Genomic DNA, 13,281 nt, shown 5'->3' with positions numbered 1-13,281 from the left:
TAGGGAGGCTTTGGACTTTATCCCGTCTCAATGCAGGCTGTACCCAGCGGGAGGTGTAGCTTACATTAGCCGCCAGAGTACTGGTCGCTGAGGCGTGTCCCGAGGGGTCACCCACCTGCTGTTCACTAGTCGTGGTGCCTTCTGGCTGAGAAGGTGGCCAATAGCTGCCCGGATTGATGGAGGCGTGTGTTAGGCAGGGCACTGACCGCTGGGCGCCAGCCCCTCACCTGGCAGCAAGGAAACCTGTGACCTTAGATGCCCGGGAGGCTGCACAGGAAGGTGTCCTAAAGGTCACCTGGTGCATCTCTGCTCCCTTCTCCAGGCAGGGTTGGCCTCCCGAGAGGTGCCTGCATTGCAGCACTTCTCAGACTAAATTTTAGTAATAACAATAACAATGATGACATTTGTGGAACACTGACTCCTTGCCCAGCACCAGGCTAAGTGGTTTTCATGTGTTATCTCATTGACTTCTCACTGCAACTCATGGGGCAGGAACTATCATTATTCTCACTTCAAAAATGATTCTCAGAAAGGGTTAGTAATTTTCCAGAAGTCACACAGCTAGTAAATGACTTCAGTCCACAGTCTGATTCCAGAACTTCACAGCCTCATTAAAAAAAAACAAAAAAACTGCATGGAAGTTTATAAGACCCCCCCAAGCCAATCCCAGGGAGAGCCACTGTTAATAATTCATGCACAAACATATACCGTATATAATTAGGCAGTACTTGCTTTGTATGATTTTCAGATACCACGGTTTAGTTAAATAACACCAGTCCCTCAATAACACGGTTCAAACTTCAGTTGCCATGTTATGTTAACTATGAGTAATTGCATTAAGTATGGACTTTGCTGCTAGCTCTTCCATCCACAAATCGCTGTGGAAATGATACATGCATAATGGCCAGTGACCAATTACATCACTTCTTTCAAAGCCTGTCGTTGATTGGTCACCATGCATGTTATTTGGTTCCTACACAGACAGCAAAGCATGTCCTTGTGTTGCCTCCCATCTCCCTGTGATAAACCCATGTGACATTTTACAGAAATGTATCAGCAAAAAAGGGAATTGGCCAACACACATGAAAGTGCAGCACAGAAATGCAGAGTGATAATACTGAAAGAGCAATTTGAACTGAAGATAAATGGAGTGATTTAAAAAATAGCTGGCTCTGGGAATGTTGACACCACAGCTATTTGCTATTCCAGAAACTCTAGGTATGCAGCCAGGGAAACTTAGTGAAGGTACACCTATCGACATATGAATGGGAGTGGTTCTGACAAAAAGGATGAAGTTGTCCCGAGGAAGTAACGCCAGCAAAAACATCACATTAAAGGAACTGCCAGATATATTTCATAACATTGAAAGTACAAAGGATAAAATGTTTTAAGTTGATCTAAACTTAGAAAGGAGTATGATGACTCACCAATGCATAGAAAAGATGCTCGTTCTGTATCTCAAGCTACGCTACAGGAAGAAGGCAAGCACTGTCAAACTACTCTTGATAATTTTCCCCAGATTTATTGAGACATAATTGACAGATAAAACTGTAATATACTTAAAGTGTACAATGTGATGATTTGATATATGTATACATTGTGAAATGTTTCCCACAATCAAGTTAATTGACACATCCATTACCTCACATAGTTACCCTTTTTTTAGGGAGAAGATCTACTCTCTCAGCAAATTTCAATTATACAATACAGTATTATCTACTATAGTCACCAGGCTATACGTTAGATCCTCAGACTCATTCATCTTATGACTGAAAGTTCGTACCCTTTTATCAACCCCTGCCTATTTTCCCCCATCCCCAAGCACCTGGCAACCATTATTCTGCACTCTGTTTCTTTGAGATCTTGGCTTTTTTCTTTTTTTCCAGATTCCACATATGAGTGATACCGTGCAATATTTGTCTTTTTTCTTTCGGGCTTATTTCATTTAGCATAATGTATTCCAGTTTCATCCATGTCATCACAAATGGCAGGATTTCCTTCTTTTTAAAGACTGAATAATACTCCATTGTATATACATAAATACCACACTTTCTTTATCCATCCATCCATCAACGGACCCTTAGGTTGTTTCCAAATGTTAACGCTCATGAATAATGCTGCAATGAACACGGGAGTATAGATATCTTTTGAGATAGGGTTTTCGCTTCCTTCGGATGTATACCCAGAAGTGGGATTGCTGGATCGTCCTTGATACATTTTGATAAAGAAAGAAAACTCTTGAATTCCAATGTTTTTAATTTAAATTACACTAGTAATTTAATAAGTATTACATTTATTATTAGTTTTACTACTCTTTCATTTGTCTCTACATGTGTAACAGACCATCAAGAGTTTTTAATGCTTCAACAACAACTTTGAAAGGTCACAGAACAATCATAATTTTTCCCATTAATTATTAAGTTCTCTTTGCATGATTTCAGCTTGCATGGTCATTTTTACAGTCCCACAGTACAGTGGACTGTGTACGTGTATGTGTATGCATGCACCACCACATATGTATCTATCTGTATAATTTTAAAATGCAAATGGAGTATATTGTCTTCAACCTGCCTTTTTTGCCTACCATACGTTTTTAAAATTGAGGTAAAATGCACATAACATACAATTAACCATTTAAAGTGTTCAGGTCAGTGGCATTTAGTGTATTCACAGTGTTGTGCAACCACCCCTTCCCTCTAGTTTCAAAATGTTTTCATTATCTCAGAAAAACACCCATTGAATAATCACTCCACATTTCCCCCTCCCAGGCCCTGGTAACTACTAATCTGCTTTCTGACTCTATGGATTTGCCTATTCTGGATATATCCTATAAAAGCAATCATACAATAGGTGATATTTTGTGCTTGACTTCTTAGGATAATGTTTTCGAGGTTCATCCAAGTTGTATTGTACCATGTATCAATATGTCTGTTGTTCCTTTTTATGGTTAAATAATATTCCATTGTATGAATATACCCTAATTTACCCATTCTTCTGTTGAAGGACATTTGGGTTGTTTCCATGTTTTGACTATTATGAATAATGCTGGTATTAACATTCATGTACAAGTTTCTGTGTGGACATATGTTTTTATTTTTTTCCAGTATATACCTAGGAGTGGAATTGCTGGGTCATAAGGTAATTCTATGTTTGGACTTCATAAAAATGTAAAACTTTTGTGCATCAAAGGACACTATCAAGAATGTGATCAAGGTCGTTTCATTTTGAGTTAATATTTGTAGATGGAATGAGATAGAGGTCCAACTTTATTCTTTTGCGAGGAGCTATCCAGTTGTCCTAGCACCATTTGTTTTGTTTTGCTTTTAAAGATTTTTTTTTTTGATGTGGACCATTTTTAAATTCTTTATTGAATTTGTTACAATTTGCTTCTGTTTGGTTTTTTGGCCGCGAGGCATGTGGGATCTTAGCTCCCCAACCAGGGATCGAACCCACACCTCCTGTATTGGAAGGCGAAGTCTTAACCACTGGACTGCCAGGGAAGTCCACCTACCACCATTTGTTGAAGAGATTATTTTTCCCCCATTGAATGGTCTTGGCATCCTTGTCAAAAATCAATTGGCCATAGATGTTTGAGTTTATTTCTGGGCTCTCAATTCTGTTCCATTGGTCTGTATTTCTATCCTTATGCCAGTGCCTGGCACTGTTTTGATTACTGTAGCTTTTTAGTAAGTTTTGAAATCAACACGCATTTTTCATGTAACCTGAATATCTTTTTATGTCAGAATGCTAGGGGTGATCTCATTCCTTTTGGTGACTGCACAATATTCCATTGTATGGATAAATCATAACAAATTGAACCAGCCTGCAACTGATGGACATCAGATTGTCTCCAGGTTTTTCTCTCTCACACGCAATGCTGCACTAATCATCCAGGTGGATACCTCTTTATGTATATGTATGAATATTCCTGTAAGAAACTTCTAGAAGATGAAGTGTTAAGTCAAAGAGTAATATAAGTCACTATTATTAAGTTGCCCTCCAAAAGTTATACCAATGACTTTTAGTGCACCATAGTGTTGACTTGGTGGATCTCAATCTTCTTATTCTCTGCCTGAGAGGCAGAAAATAGTGTTTCATTTTAGTTTGCATTTTGTTAATTATGACAAGGTTCAGCATCTTTTCAAGTTTATTGGCTATTTTCTTTTTTGTGTGAATTTATACCTTTTGCACACTTTTTTTTTCTATTGAGATGTTGGGCTTTTGTTACTGATTTATAAGAATCCTTTGCATATTAAGGCTCACACTATATTAGAATGGTCTGGTTACTTGTTTGTCTCCTTCATTCTGTGTGCACACCTTGAAGGAAAGGAAGGTATCCTATTTACCCTTGTGTGCCTGGCGGCTAGCCTAGGGCATAGCACATAACAGAAGTTCGATAAATATTTGCTGAAGCGATAAAAAGGTGTGCACCTAAGTCCCTGAACCAGATGTTGACAGTAAAAAGATGAACTGAGGAGAGTCCTTGTTCTAATGGAGCTCACAGTCTGGTTGGAGAGTGGACATTAATTCTCTCATTCAACAAAAGTTTATTGAGCAGCTTCCTCTGGACCATGTGCATAATGTCCTAGGCAGCCTGCTAGGATGAGAAAAATGCCAGGATTGTGACTCAGGTGACATGATTCTACTGGAATCTGGGCTGGTGAGTTCCCCTCCCTGGTCATCAGTATCCCCATCCGTAAAATGTGAGTGACTGGACCAAATTCTCTCATTTTCCCTTGAACATCTATCAGTCTGTGCTTCTTTGGCTCTTTCTGGAAGTAAGAGTCAGTGGCCCAAGGGGCCATCGTGTCACTGCTCAGAGCCTCCCCTTGCTCCACAGTGGCAGTGAATACAGGCTTTGAAGTCAGTGTCCTGAGTTCAAATTCCGGCTCTGCTACATGCTAGCTGTGGCCTTGGGTGTGTGACTTAGCCTCTTGATGGAACCTTTCTGGTGGGGTTACAAGTGATGGACCCTGTGTGGAGAAAAGGGAACCTTCTTGCACTGTTGGTGGGAATGTAAATTGATACAGCCAATATGGAGAACAGTATGGAGGTTCCTTAAAAAACTAAAAATAGAATTACCATGTGATCCAGCAATCCCACTACTGGGCATATACCCAGAGGAAACCATAATTCAAAAAGACACATGCACCCCAGTGTTCATTGCAGCACTATTTACAATAGCCAGGTCATGGAAGCAACCTAAATGCCCATCGGCAGACGAATGGATAAAGAAGATGTGGTACATATATACAATGGAATATTACTCAGCCATAAAAAGGAACGAAATTGGGTCATTTGTTGAGACATGGATGGATCTAGAGACTGTCATACAGAGTGAAGTAAGTCAGAAAGAGAAAAACAAATATCATATATTAACACATATATGTGGAACCTAGAAAAATGGTACAGATGAGCCGGTTTGCAGGGCAGAAATCGAGACAGGGATGTAGAGAACAAACGTATGGACACCAAGCGGGGAAAGCGGCGGGGGTGGGGGTGGTGGTGTGCTGAATTGGGCGATTGGGATTGACATGTATACACTAATGTGTATAAAATGGATGACTAATAAGAACTGCTGTATAAAAAAATAAATTAAATAAAATTCAAAAATAAATAAATAAATAAGTGATGGACCCTGTGAGGTGCTCGGCAGGCAGCCTGGCACAGAGAAAGTGTGCAGTAAATAAAAGGCCATTGTCCTTACCCTTAGCACAGACTTCAGGGCTACAGAGGAGTTGTCCAGGGAAGACCTGCTTCCTGGAAGATGAGGGATGAGGCACATGGGGAGTTGGAGATGGGTGTGGCCTGGGAAAGGCTGCCCTTGAATGAGTTGAATGGGTCCCCGGTGAGAGCCCCCAGGTGCTTAGGAATGAGTCCCTGTGGAGGTCTCTAGGTCAGCCCAGTCAGTGGGAGAATTCTGGACTGGGAGGCCAGCAGTCCTGCCTCGAGGTGGGCCTGGACCAGCAAGCTCCCCACGGTGGACCTCCTCTATGAAGTGAGGCCACAGCCCCCTCTTGAGGCACGAAAGTTGTCCTGTGTCCTGATGTGTGGAGCCCCAGGGCCAGCTAGCCGGAAGTCTAGACCAGGCTGGCTTTTCATGCCCCCTGCTGGCGGCTTCAAGAACAACAAGCACCCGCTTCCCCTCCTGCCTTGACCTCAGGCAGTGTTGCTGGTGAGGGCAGCCCACGTGGCCACCTGTGCCCTTCCTGCCCTCGGCTCAGACCCCCAGTGGCTTCTCCCTCCCCTTCAAGTTCCTGGAAACTGTCCCCACGACGCCCACATGCTCACAAGCACAGACAGAGACGTGTGCAAGTGCTCAAGGGCAAACACTCTTTTTTTTTTTAATTGATTTTTATTGGAGCATAGTTGCTTTACAATGTTGTATTAGTTTCTGCTGTACAGCAAAGTGAATCAGTTATACGTATACATATATCCCCTCTTTTTTAGATTTCCTTCGCATTTAGGTCACCACAGAACATTGAGTAGAGTTCCCTGTGCTATAGTTATCTATTTTATACATAGTAGTGTATATATGTCAGTCCCAATCTCCCAATTCATCCCACCCCCGCTTCCCTCAAACACTCTTATTTGCACATGACTTCACAACCACACACGGATATACCCATGTTCAAAGTCACATTAAAACTTTCAGGGACCCTATTCACTTTTACTTCATGGGCCCCTTTCTCCATTAAAAAAAATAATAAAAATTATATTTTACAAAAAAAAAATTATATTTTACAATTATGTTGGTATAAAGAACAGATATCATCCAGGCTGGATTCATTATTATACATTCATTGTTATTATATTCTCTTTTTTTCTTATTTTAAAATAAATTAAAATGAAAACATTTTCATAGGCTCCTGAAACTATTGCAGGTCCTTAGCACTAAGCCTCCTGAGGAGATCTGACAGAGAAGTCAGTCCCACCAGTGAGCATGTGTGAGTTCACACACATCTAGCTCCAAAAAGTGCCCACTCTATTATTAATATCTGTCACTGGGGCTTCCCTGCTGGTCCAGTAACCAGGTTAAGAGTCCACACTTCCACTGCAGGGGGCACAGGTTCAATCCCTGGTTGGGAAACTAGGATCCCACATGCTGTGTGGTGTGGCCAAAACAAACATAGAAAAACATCTGTCATTTATGGTCACCTTTTATGTGCCAGGCACTAAGTGAAGTGCTTTCCATGAATTATCTCTTTTTTGTAATAATTATTTATTTTATTTTTATTTACTTGGCTGCACCAGATCTTCGTTGCGGCACATGGGATTTCGTTGTGGCGTGCAGGATCTTTTAGTTGTGGCATGTGGGATCTTTAGTTGCGGCATGCGGGATCTAGTTCCCTAACCAGGGATTGAACCTGGGTCCCCTGCATTGGGAGCATGGAGTCGTAACTGCTGGACTACCAGAGAAGTTCCTCCATGAATTATCTTATTTTTATTTATTTTATAGACAGGGAAACTGACATTCAGAGAGGCGAAGTGATTTGCCCTGGGTCACACAGCCAAGGTCTGTGTGACCCCAAAGCCTGTGTTCTAATCCTCTCCTCAGGGGTCTGCTTGGTGCCTGATCCCAGGGGAGCACCAAAGGTTTGGCAGGACAAATCTGCCCCACAGAGGGTGCAGTGTAATGCTCACTCCCGTGCCCACAGACTCACCCGGACACACACACCACCCCCTGCCCTGGCAGTGCTCTGCAGTGAAAGCCCCATCCTGGTTTCCAGCCCCAGCCCCGAGGCAGCGAGGCTGGTTAAGCGTGTCCTCATCCAGCACAGGCTCTCCTCGCCCTCCATGGAGCCAGGTGTCCCAGGCCACCTCCAGCCCCAAGGTACCACCTTTCCCGAGAGCTGGCAGTGAGGGTGAAGGGCTGAGACTGGGGCAGAGGAGAGGAAAGGGCCACAAGCTGGGATCTTTTCCCGTGTGAGTTTCTACCATTTGCTGGGTATCCAGGGATGCAGACCCTCCCCCGACCTTCAGGAGCTCCATTTGAGTGTTTGTTATTATTTTTTCATTATTACGAATTTCCTTGCCTATTAATGGAGGTGAGGATAGCACCTGCTTTCCAGGACTGTTGAAAGGGTCCAATGACATAAGTATAGTCTTTATTGCAGTGCCTGGTGCCAAGTGAGCAAATTAGAGCTGGTTGTGTTAATATTATTCCTACCGCTGTAATCCGGTGAGATGATGAAAGCATGATTTGGGGCAGAGGAGGTGTAGCCACCTTAGGAGAAAGGACAGAAATGATAGACATGGAGTGATGTGGGCGACCGTGTCAGAGAGAGGATCAGCCTACCAGGCACCCGCAGATTTTGAACCAACTGGTCAGGAGATGGTCAAGGGGGGTCCCATAGGATTAAGTCCATCTGGAGGAGTCAGCAGGACATCAGGCACAGGACGGGAGCAGCCAACCCTACATTTGGCCGATCTAAGGGGACCACCCGTCCCCATTTGCTCAGGATGGTCCTGGTTTTAGCACTGAAAGTTCTGCATCCCGAGAAACCCCTCAATCCCAGGCAAGCAGGATGGTTGGTCCCCCTAGAACACGCAGTGGTCACAAGGTGCCCACTATGACCGGCACTGGGCTCAGACCCGGCCGTGGGCCTCTTGTCCTCTGGCTGAGGGAAGCTGAAGCACGCCGACAACCACCCCCTGACATGACACATGGTGGAATGTCCCTCCTCAGATAATAATCACACTGCCCTTTGTTGCTCCAAGCTCTGGTTCTGGATCCACAGGGATCAGGGAGTACTTCCGGTTTCCAGGGAGTACTCTCGATTCTGAGAAATTAGAGGGTGAACTCTGGCCAGACTGACTTCCCAGCTCCTGGAATCTCTCAGTTCTGTTCCACGGGCCTTTGCACCACCTGGCACCCTTTTCCCTCCTTTGGGACTCAGGTGGAAGGCCACATCCTCCAAGGAGCCCTCCCTAGCTCCCGCATGCGGGTGGCTGTGTCCCCAGCGCCCCCTAGTGTCCCACTGTATGTTTCCTGGTCGTCCGCAGCAAAGTACCACAAACTGGGCGGTTTAAACAACAGAAATTTATTCTCTCACAGTTCTGGAGACCAGAAGTCCAAAATCAAGGTGTCATTGGGGCCATGCTTTCTCTGAAGGCTCCAGAGGAGAATCTGGCCCACACTTTTCTCTTAGCTTCGGTGCTGCCAGCAATCCTTGGTGTTCCTTGGCTTGTAGGTGCTCTACTCTAATCTCTGCCTTCATCTTCACATGACCTTCTCCCTGTATGTCTGTGTCTCTTCTCCTCTTCTTTTTTTTTTTTTTAATTATTTATTTATTTATTTATTTATTTATGGCTGTGTTGGGTCTTCGTTTCTGTGCAAGGGCTTTCTCTAGTTGCGGCAAGTGGGGGCCACTCTTCATCGCGGTGCGCGGACATCTCATTATCGCGGCCTCTCTTGTTGCGGAGCACAGGCTCCAGACGCACAGGCTCAGTAATTGTGGCTCACAGGCCTAGTTGCTCCGCGGCATGTGGGATCCTCCCAGACCAGGGCTCGAACCCGTGTCCCCTGCATTGGCAGGCAGATTCTCAACCACTGCGCCACCAGGGAAGCCCCTCTCCTCTTCTTATAAGGACACAAATTATATTGGATTAAGGTCCACTCTTATCCAGTATGACCTTGTCTTAAATTGATTACATCTTCAAATATCTTATTTCCAAGTAAGGCCATATTCACGGGTACCAGAGGTTAGGACTTGGACATATCCTTTTGGAGGACACAATTCGAGCCATAACACACATTTTTGCACTTGTCAGGAAATAGTTGCTGGATAATGAAGGAGACAGTGTTTGTGGGCATCTCTCACCAGGCCTGGTCCACACTGTAGTCTCAGCGCTACGCCAGGGCCTGGCCAGAGAACATGCTTGGGAGAGGCTGAGGATGGAGTGAGGAACAGAGGAGGAATTGCCCCACCTTTGGGCAGATGGCTGGTTTTCAGGGCTCTGAGATGCTTTGAAAGACCTTAGAGGAAGAGGCTAGGTTGGGAGGGGTTTAGAAGGGACTAGGCTAGGGAGTTGCCTAGTTTAGGCCACACTTATTTCTATAAGCAGGTGCCAACAGCTCTCTACTTCCTAGAATCTTCTAGTGTGGACAAGCCTGAGCATTTACATATTAAAATATCCATTATTGGTTTATAAATTACTCTCCTTTTATTTCCCCTCTCTAATAAAATTAGAGCGTTGTACTGATAGTTATGAAATGATGTGAACAGGTAGGTTATATTGGACTTCTGGTTTCCAGTCCGGCACATAAGGAGTTTAGAAGTTGTTACTCTGTCCTTATGAGTAAAAAGCTGAGCAAGTGAAATATCAACACCTCTCCTTAGATCCATCGGAGAAGTGAGGCCACAGGGCAAACCGCTGCCGCCTGTTTGTGTATGTGTTGTCTAAGGTTGCTTTCCCACTACAGCAGCAGACTTGAGAAGCTGCAACAAAGACTTTCTGTCCTGCCAAGCCTAAAATATTTGCACTGGCCCAATGCAGAAAACATTTGCTGGCGCTGCTATAAGATAAGGAGAGTGAATAAGGAGGAGAACAACTAACAGACAGGAATGGTGAGTGTGGCTAGGGGACAGCAAGCAAAAGGGACAGTGGCAGGAAATGCCCTGGCACAGGAGGCCTCACGTCTGATCTAATACGGCCTCATGGTACATGGTAAAGACTTTGGATTTTATTCTTAGTATGAGGATTTAGAAAAAGAAAAGCAGAATCTGGAGTCCAGGAGTTGTCTGGCACCTACAGATTTGGTCTTGTGTTGTACTTGAACAATTTCACAGAACATCGACATCAGACAAAGCCACTCTGTGACCTTGAGGAATCAAGACAAAAACAAGACCCCTCCGTAATCATGTCTAAACACAGACAAACCCGAATATTATTGAAGCCACACAATACCAAGCACACCCCTCTCCTGGCTAATCCGAGGGACTGCAGCTTCCTTACCAATGATAACTAGTCTCACTCTAGCCTGCCCTCCCTATAAATAAAATTATTGAGCTCTCCAACCATAAAATTATCCCTGCTTCTGAAAGCACCAATCCAGAGCAAAGTCCCGCTTCCTTGGACCCTCACCCAAATCACCCCACCAAAGTCCAAATCCTAAACTAGTTCTTTTTTTTTTTTTTTTGAGGAGCGAATTGTTTGTTTGTTTTGAATTTTTATTGGCATACAGTTGACTTACAATGTTGTGTTAGTTTCTGCTGTGCAGCAAAGTGACTCAGTTATACATATACATATGTATCCACTCTTTTTTAGATTCTTTTCCCATATAGGTCCTATTATAAGTTCTAAGACCCTTTTACTGAGACACTCCATGGTTCCCTGGTGTGCATTTTCCCTTACTGGACAACCAGGGAAGTCCCTATACATTCTTTTTTAGTATTCCTTTCCATTATGGTTTATCCCAGGAGATTGGATATAGTTGCCTGTGCTATACAGTAGGACCTTGTTGTTTATCCATTCTAAATGTAGTGGTTTGCATCTACCAATCCCAAACTCCCAGCCCATCCCTCTCCCTATCCCCTCCCCCCTTGGCAACCACAAGTCTGATTTCTATGTTTGTGAGTCTGTTTCTGTTCCATAGGTAGGTTCATTTGTGCCATATTTTAGATTCCACAAATAAGTGACATCATATGGTATTTGTCTTTCTCTTTCTGGCTTACTTCACTTGTATTGCAATATGGTAATCTCTAGTTACACCCATGTTGCAGCAAATGGCATTATTTCATTCTTTTTTATGGCCGAGTAGTGTCTCTTTAATCTTTTAATCTAGAACAGTCCCCCTCATGCCCAGACACCCACTTCTTTTTTAGGGCTGTATTCTGACCCCCTTGGAGGAGAGAGAGAAGGAAAGAAGGAAGGAGGGAAAGGAGGGAGGGAGGGAGGGAGGAAGGAAGGAAAAGTCTCAGATGCAGTGCAATTCTCAGAAAGTTCCAGGAAAGCCAGTGGGACTCCTTGAGAGGGCCGCATCTCCCGGCAACAGCCTGCCTCACTGCCCTTTGGGCACTGGCTGGGAGCAGCCCTTGGAAGCATGGGCTCTGGGCTAAAGATGGGGATGGATTTCTGACCACAGCTGTCCCCTCTGTCACTTAGGCTCCTGGCAGTGCAGAGACACATCCCCGTGGCCACTACCAGGGCACTGCCTTTTCTTTTAAACCTTGGCAATTTTTAAAAATAGCTTTATTGAAATATAGCACAGGCACCATTCACCCTTAAAGTGTACCATTCAGTGGTTTTTGGTATATTCACACTTGTGAAACCATGATCACAATCTTATTTTAGAACATTTTCATCACAGCAAAAAGACACCCATACCGGGACTTCCCTGGTGGTCCAGTGGTAAAGAATCCGCCTTCCAGTGCAGGGGACGCGGGTTCGATCCCTGGTCAGGGAACTAAGATCCCACATGCCATGGGGCAACTAAGCCTGCGCCCCACAACTACCGAGCTCTCATGCCTCAACTAGAGCCCACGTGCCCTGGAACCTGCGCGCCACAACTAGAGAAGAGAAAACCCGCACACCGCATCTAAGACCTGACACAGCCAAAAATAAATAAAATAAATAAACCTTAAAAAAAAAAAAAACCCGTACCCATTAGCAGTCATTCCCCACCCTCACCCCCCATGCCACTTCCAGCCCAAGGCAACCACTAATCTACTCTCTGTCTCTCTAGATTTGCCTGTTGCATATCAATGGAATTGTACAATTTGTGGCCTTTGGTAATGGGCTCCTTTTACTTAGCATAATGTTTCAAGGTTCATCCATGTTGTAGCGTGATTCAGTGCTTCATTCTCTCTTATTGTCAAATGATATTGTTAAATCATACGGATTTACCACATTTTGTTCATCAGTTGGTGGACATTTAGGTTGTTTCCACTTTTTTGACTCTTAGGAGTAATGCTGCTTATGAATATTCATGTACAGGATTTTGTGTGGACATATTTTTTTTCATTTCTCTTGGGTGTATACCTAGGAGCGGAATTGCTGGATCATATGGTAACTCTATGTTTAACATTTTGAGGAACTTCTAGACTGTTTTCCACAGCAGCTGCACCATTTTACATTCCCAGAAACAATATACAAGGGTTCCAATTTCTCACCATCCTCGAAACACTTGTAATTATCTGTCTTATTTGTTATAGCCATTCTAGTGGATGTGAAGTGGTATCTTAATGTGGCATTTACCTAATGACTAATGATGTTGAACATCTTTTCATGTGCTTACTAGCCATTTATATCTCTTTGGAGAGATTCAGATTTATGATT

The 13,281-nt window shown here is 43.8% G+C and overlaps 1 protein-coding gene and 1 long non-coding RNA gene across 8 annotated transcripts in view; one reads left to right on the top strand and one right to left on the bottom strand.

Moving 5' to 3' along the window:
• Nucleotides 1-13,281, bottom strand: part of LOC309634006 — an 85,479-nt gene that overhangs the window by 2,237 nt on the left and 69,961 nt on the right. The gene's annotated exons all lie outside the window — the stretch shown is intronic.
• The window catches only part of KYAT1 (kynurenine aminotransferase 1), a 33,186-nt gene that overhangs the window by 4,859 nt on the left and 15,046 nt on the right, over nt 1-13,281 (top strand). The window contains exons 1-2 of one of the 7 annotated variants that reach the window (XM_082403464.1): nt 8,904-9,245; nt 9,566-10,571. The exons of the other annotated variants lie outside the window; for them this stretch is intronic. Of the exons in view, the coding sequence (XP_082259590.1) occupies nt 10,569-10,571 (3 nt within the window). The 5' untranslated portion in view covers nt 8,904-9,245; nt 9,566-10,568. Of the gene's footprint in view, nt 1-8,903; nt 9,246-9,565; nt 10,572-13,281 lie in introns of those variants that run through there. 7 annotated transcript variants of the gene reach the window in all.

This window comes from Balaenoptera borealis, assembly GCF_965194805.1.
Source record: "Balaenoptera borealis genome assembly, chromosome: 8".
In the NCBI taxonomy this organism is placed as follows: Eukaryota; Metazoa; Chordata; class Mammalia; order Artiodactyla; family Balaenopteridae; genus Balaenoptera; species Balaenoptera borealis.
The sequence above is the reverse complement of the archived record's forward strand: the minus strand, read 5'-3'. Positions and strand labels throughout refer to the sequence as shown.